The 7,023-nt window shown below is 50.6% G+C and overlaps 1 protein-coding gene across 1 annotated transcript in view; it reads left to right on the forward strand.

The window, feature by feature from the left end:
- Positions 1-1,515: 1,515 nt before the first annotated feature.
- Positions 1,516-7,023, forward strand: part of MREG (melanoregulin) — a gene marked incomplete at both ends in the record, with an annotated part of 11,576 nt that continues 6,068 nt past the window's right edge. Inside the window, one exon of the mRNA XM_010288810.1 lies at positions 1,516-1,707. Within this exon, the coding sequence (XP_010287112.1) occupies positions 1,516-1,707 (192 nt within the window). The remainder of the gene's footprint in view (positions 1,708-7,023) is intronic.

The raw sequence follows: 7,023 nt of genomic DNA on the forward strand, positions 1-7,023 counted from the left end.
TACTGGGTAAGGTCAAAAATATTTCTCCATTTGTGGTGTTCTGCTCGAGTGTCTGGACATCTTGATTAGAAACACTATGGAAATACTCTGCTAAAAGTTCTCCCGGCAAAATTAAATAACCCTATTTAAAAAAATGCATGTTCCAGTCGCAACATAAAGCCATAAAACACAGAGCTGCCACCAGTGCAGAGAAAAGCTCCTTGCCTCGGTGGGGACAGCCTTCCCAGAAGATGAAGCTCTGCTTTGCTGACTGCTAAGCAAATAAATCCCAGAGTTCACAAGCAGGCTGAGGATGTTTCCACCCCCAAATAAAGATGGGGCTAAGTGTCCTTTCTGTGCCTTGGCGCAGGTCCTTGCGCAGCTTGGTGCGTTGCTGTACCTCTTGGGTAGGAGCCGCTGGGGTGGGGGGTACCTGTGGGGATTGCCTGCTTGATTTGGTAAGTTTTGGGCTGCTGGGGAGAAAATAGAGTTACAAGGTCACACAGAAATGTGATTATGGATGTGGGACCTCTGGAGAGCATCCAGTCCAACTCCTGCTCGAGCAGGGTCAGCTGGAGCAGGTTGCCCAGGACCGTGTCCAGTCGGGTGTTGAGTGTCTCCAGGGGTGGAGACTGCACAATGTCTCTGGGCAACCTGTACCAGTGTTCACTCACCCTTACAATGATGAAACAGAATTTCCGATATTTCAATGTGTGTCCTATCGTGGGCCATCACTGAGAAGGGTCTGGCTCCGTCTCCTTCGCTCCCTCCCATCAGGTACTCGTACACGTGGATAAGATCCCCTTGAGCCATCTCTTCCCGGGGCTAACCAGTCCCAGCTCCCTCAGTGGAGGTGGCATGTGTTTTGTCCAAACTAAAACCATGCCCAACGGCACTGCTTTTGAGGGGAAGATGGGTAGAAGCTGCTTCTTTGGCCAAGAGGCAAGGGAGAGGCTTTGCACACAGCCGTCCTCTTGCCTGCTGCTCAAGGCATACCCCTCTGCACACAAAGTCTCCTTGGGGACAGATCATGCTGCTGGGATCTTGGCACGGCTGCCCGGTTAGCTGAGCAGAGAGAAAATACCCTCTGGAGACGCCGGGATTTTGGAGTCTTAGTTAATTAGAACTGTCCCTATGTTAAGCTCGGGAAGGCTGAGAGGGCTTGCACAGGGTTTGAGGTGGGAAGGCGTGATGGGGAGCGGGGCAGGGTGCTGCGGGAGCCACAGGGAGATGCCGCCTTTCATCCTCACAAATGGATGCTCACAGTTCCTTCATCCTAGCTGCTCAAATAATATCTAGTGTCTTTAGCAAATCTGTGTGTCTGATGTCTTTCATGACAGCACTGCCTGGTTTGAACTGTGACTTGCGTGGTCGGGATGTTTGCTAAAGTAAAAAACTCTGGCAGTCTTTCCATTCCCCCCCCTCCTCCTCTTCCTCCCCTCTCCCAGGCAGGACATGGGGCTGCCAGAGGGGATGCCACAGAAGCAGGCACTTTACCCTGGGAAGGTAAAAGGAGGGAGCGTGACGCTGCGGTAGCTAACGCTGCCTCTCCTCTCCCCTCTCTGCAGTAACAACAACCCCTACGCCTCCTTCGGAGCCACGCTGGCGCGGGACGAGGAGCAGAACCTGTGGAGCACCCCGCACGACGTGACCCACACGGAGGCGGACGACGACCGGGTACTGTACAACATGATTGTGGTCAGGAACCAGCTGGACAAGGACTCGGAGGTGAGGTGGTGCCATTCCTCGCGCTCGGTTTCACCGCAGACTGAGGCTCGGTGCTTTCACCGGATGCTTTGGCAGCACCTTTACTTAAGCACCCATTAAGCCACTATAAAGTCCCCCAGCGTGGCTCACATAGGCGTTGGGTCCTCCTATCTGTTCCATCGCTCTCCAGATTTTATCCGATATCTGGTGTGGATGCATCTGTAGCCATCTCGTCCCTGGGAAGCCAGGGGACTTCTCCGGCAGCTGAGCCAGGAGAGCCGCCCTGAGCTGGGATGCACGATGCCCTAAGAGCACCTCTACCACCACTCCTACCCCCTGCAAACATGTACTGGTAGCGCTGGGATCCCCAGCTCAATTTCCTAACTTCGCAGGCTGCTTTTTTTTGTCCGATACTCCCCTGGTTTGGCCTTTTCATGATCAGACCGGCGTTAGCCCTGCCTGCAGTGGCGTTTGCCCGGCAACGGCAGCGCCTGGAGCTGAGCTGCCGCTCCAGTGACGCATCAAGTTAAATACTCCTCTAATGGGTTGTACGGCAATTATCGAGAAGCAGAGAACTGGCACAGCTCTTAGCGCAGACGGGAAAAATCATCGCTGTTACATAAAGGCTGTTTTGCAGCCCTGATTTCCTTTGCTAAAGCATTTCTGCGCAAAGGAGATTTCAGTGCCCTGATTAGGAGCAGGCTGTAGCAAATAGTTACGCATTTTCCCCTCTCTGATTTTAAGACTTGAAAACGTTTGCAGGAAAGCCTGAAGGCTTCACATTTAATTTCAACATGATCCCACTTCATTCAAGAGACCGTAGGACTGTAACTCTTCCTCCGGTGATAGTTCCCTTAAACCACAAGCTAGCTCCACTTTTATGAGAAGCCTTAAACTCCAGAGGTACAGCTGAGATGGAAATTGCAACGCTTAAAACTTAAAATGAGATAATGCAATCCTTGTATACAATTGGTGAGAATCCCCAATTTAATGGTGTTTTTTTTCTGGTGGGGATTGAATTAATCGTGGTGTTTACAATGTATAGGTTTGTAACAACGTTTTCATGGCTGCACGTAACCTTTACAGCTATTGCAGCTATAACTGAAGGTTATCTTCTTTCCTCCTCCGCTGTTTTCCCTATCTTGTGATCGCTTGTCTTAGAGAAGACAGGGAGCTTCATCCAGCCCAAACTGGCTGAAGGAAACGAGGACAACTGGGCTCTTCAGAGCTGGGTGTACTTCAGGGCAGCTCCTCATTTCAGCCTGCGCCCAGTCGAGCGGCTTTTTAATTTGATTTAGGGCTCACTATGAGGCAGGCCTCCTAAAAGCTATTATTATTTATAAAACGGTATCATAAGTGGCTGGGCTGCTAAAAAGGTAGCTCCTCGGGCAAAGGAGCGCTGCGTGTCAGCCTTGCTCAGGTTGCAGAGGAGAGCATCGGTTATGGGTGAGCAAGAGAGCGCTCCTGCGCCTGCCTGTCCTAAACCCAAGGTGCCTGCCTGTCCTAAATCCAACGCTTTCTCTCTGCCATCAGCATGTCCGTAGGGTTTTTAGCAGGTCTGAGCAGTCTTCGTGCCTGCCAGTGAAAAAGGAAAGTACAAAGAGCATGGGGCTAACCTCCACTAAGATCACATACCCTGTTTTTTTATGCAGTGCAATTAATAAAAAAGCCTGAGGAGTACAACATCAAGCCGACTTTGAAGAAAGCCAACGCACAATACGCTCGATTTGAATTATGGCACAGTGCCGTTTGCAGCTAGTGATTGCCAGCCTCTCTGCTGCCTCTCTTTTACAGCTGGGGAAACTGAGGCACGACGTATAAGCCCGGCAAGCTTCTGCAGTTTCCAGTTGCAGCTCCTTCTGGGTGGCAGGACAGGGAGGGACTTGGCCAGCAAAGCCAACATTCCTGCATTCGGCCCCAGGTGCCGAAATCTCTCCTTATTCCAGCGAGTGTTTTAAAACTAGGCCAGATTGCGTCGCCCTCCCTTCCTAATGAGACTTCAGTCCTGAGAGAGGGAGAGGAAAAAAAAGTCTCATTGCAAAACAACGCTGGGCTGCAAAAGCCATAATCTGCTTTGGGAGCTGCTCTGCTCCCGAAGTCCCTGGGGAGAGCGTGCGGGTGCTGCAGGATGGGACAGAGGAACGGTTTCTTGTTTATGCAGCGCACAAGCATTACAAACCCACAGGTCCTTTTTTTCCTCTTGGTTAAAATTGGACTGAAAGGAGAACTACTCCCTGTATTTCTGCTCCTTCATTTAACAAAAAAATTGCGGTGTGCTGTGCATTTGCTGTATGCTTTGCAATTCCCCACCTTTATTTTCATAATTTCTTAGCATAGGACTTTAGAAAGATCCCAAAGAGCAGGTCCCTGTACATCATGTGTGCTTTATCTGTATGGCACCACCTTGGTATCAAACCAGTATCGTATTTTTCTTAATCTGGCTAACCCACTTCTGCTTTCCTGGGAATTTTCTTTTTCTTTTTTTTTTTTTTTTAAATGATTGTTCACATAGTGACAAGGTGCTGTGAACTAGGACAGGAGCAGCAGTGGGCCAGGATGCAGTGGTGACAACGGCGCAGTGCTGGAGGTCAGCGGGCATGGTCCACGATGGCTCTCTCCTGGCCTGGGTGCCTCTGTGCCGTGGATCGCTGTAAATCAATAAACCAAACTGTGCCTGCGAAGGGCCAGATGCTCTGACACCGAGTGCACCCTGTAGCTTAATCAATTTTCTGCATGGTAGATCATTCATGGTGTGGCTCCCAGCAGCTCACGGAGTGGGTCCTCCCTTGGGGTCAGATCCTTGCCCCAGCCACGGGGCTGGACCCACAGCTGATCCACGTGGAGCCATTTCTTTTCCCTGCCCCCTCCTGATGGCCCTGCTCCAGGGAAATTTGGCAGCTCCAGCCCAAACTCGGTGTGACCTTGGCTTGCATAAGGATGGCAGGGCTGCTCCACCCTGCTCCTTACAGAATCAGGGCAGCAAGCTCTTCAAAGCAAGCACCGTGACGCCCTGGGTGCGCCCTGTTTCACACCCACTTGCTTGTCCTGCTTGATGCCGTGTACTCAGAGTGACAGCTCACGGGGCCGTTGGCCGTGGTGGAGGAGCACCCGGCGGCTGCCAAACCCACCGTGCAGTAGGTACATGAGGCAAGATTCGCTGGAGCTGCCTAAAATCGTAAGGACTGAGAAACTTGCAGCTTTGCATTTGTCTGCTCGAGGCCGATGTGCTTGGATGGACTTTCGGAAGCAAAACGCGGGCAGGGGAGGGTGTGCGCAGATAAAACTAGAAAAGCCATAGCTGAAGGGCTGGCTTCAGGAGGCTGGGAAAGCTGATGCAGCCTTTGGAGATCAAAGCTGTCATCAAAGCTTTTGAAAGCTGGGGTCAAAGTTTCAAATATGGAAAAAATTTTTTTTCCTCCCGCTGCCTTGCAGCATTGTCAAACCTGTTGTGGTGTAAAGTAAAATCCCAAATCTGGAGGTGAAATGAGGATCTCTAGGAAAACGGGATGTTATTTAAGATGCTGCATAGATATAGGCTAAGTCACCGGTCCAGCATGTACCCTGCTAGCGAGGAGAAAAGCATTTCATGGGGAAGGGGGACTACTGTGGCTCTAAAAAGCCTCCAATGTTAGAGCTGGGCTTATTGGCTTATGTGTGGTGTGGCAGGTGCTCTGTTCCACAAGGACGGGTTTGTGGTGGCCCTGGTGCCTCAGTGTCCTCTGATGGGGTGCATGGAGTTACCCAGCGCGGGCAGAGAGCCTGAGCTGTTGCACCAATGCTGGCCTCAGAGAAGGAGCCAGGTTTAGGACAGCTGTGCATGGGTCTGTGAACAGAAACTAAAGGTAGGTTTTTTGCATTATGACCGAAGAAAAAACAGTTCTTACGGCGTGTTGTAAATGCAGTGTTTCCTCCTTCTTTTGGCTTATTCCCTTGGGGAAGGTGGGATCATAAACCCCACTAGCAAAGGCAATTCCTCAGCCTGCATCTCTGCCGGGGGCTTGGCTAGCAGAGCTGCGCTGGCATGATCCTCCTGGCAAGCCCATTAACGATCCGACAAGACCTTTTTTCTGCTTCCTCCTGCTCTTTTACAGGATTCTTCTTTTTTAAGCGCGTCACAGAGAAGGTCACTATTGCAACACACTGTTGCTGGGGCATTGAGAGGCGATGGGATTTGCCCAGGGTTGGGGATGCTGGTTGGGGAGCCCAGAACTGACCCACTTAATACATATGAAAAACTATTTATGAACTCTTTCATGCCCCTCTTAAAACTGAATCCAGTTTAAGCTTATTCTAAGCTGAGACGTCGGTTGATGGCTCACTGTATGAGCGTGGCTCTAGATTTTGTATTTGCTCAACTCTTCCCAGTGGGGCCAGTTGCAGAACCAGAGTAGAAGCATCCCTGGATGTGGGGTGGTAGTTGCCTGGACTGGTATTTTGCAGTCTTTCCCTGATAACTCTCTTTAGACCTCATTTCCAAAATAACTCTTGAACAGAACGGTGACACCAGTTGCTTTCAAGGGAGAAAGAAGGCTTTGCTAGAGGATTGCTTTGGCAACATGAGGAAAGCTACTGACTAATTAGGAAATTCCCATATGAGCAGGGATGGAAGGTTGGACACTGCTTGCCGGTTCTCTTGGCACACTTTTTCCCAGAGCTCTCAGTTATGTACCAACCTGGCTTATATTTCATGCCCAGCATTTCCTCACTTCCATTTGGCATTTGCAGATTTAGACACTAGAGAGTTTGGGGAAGTTTTCCAGGTAAATATTTGAAGGGCTGAGCACTGAGGAGAGAGGCGGCAGGGTTTCCCTGCTCCTCCCAGGATATTCTTGAGTCGTGCACAAAGGGTTTTCTCAATCCCCCGCTGGTATATATTGTGCCCTGCTATGTAGGTTTAAAAGGGCAAAATTGGTTGCAAAAAACAAGGCCAGGAACTGCAGCCTGCTTTGGTTTCCTGTGGTTAATTCAGATTTTGGAAAAAAAGGTATTTTTCTTAAAGGATTAATTCTGACTGCATTGCTGAGATGTCCCATACCTGTAGAAACATCACGGGGTTTGGTGGAGACCAGTCTCCCGCTGATCTTTCCTGGTACTGTGTGCAAGAAGCTTCCTCGCCACTCCAGAAGTTATATCTAACTAGGCAAGAGGCAGGACAGGGAATGGAGGTGCAGAAGAAATGCAAAACCAAGTTTTGGGAGAGAGCTGCTTGTCCCATACCTGCATACAGACTCGGACAGCTCTCTGGAAGGGACTCTGGGTGGGAGCCAGCCCGGGATGCGGCATGGAGGGCAGCCTGCTCCAGCATGGAGGGCAGCCTGCTCCAGCATGGAGGGCAGC

This window comes from Phaethon lepturus, unplaced genomic scaffold (assembly GCF_000687285.1).
Source record: "Phaethon lepturus isolate BGI_N335 unplaced genomic scaffold, ASM68728v1 scaffold23650, whole genome shotgun sequence".
NCBI lineage: Eukaryota > Metazoa > Chordata > Aves > Phaethontiformes > Phaethontidae > Phaethon > Phaethon lepturus.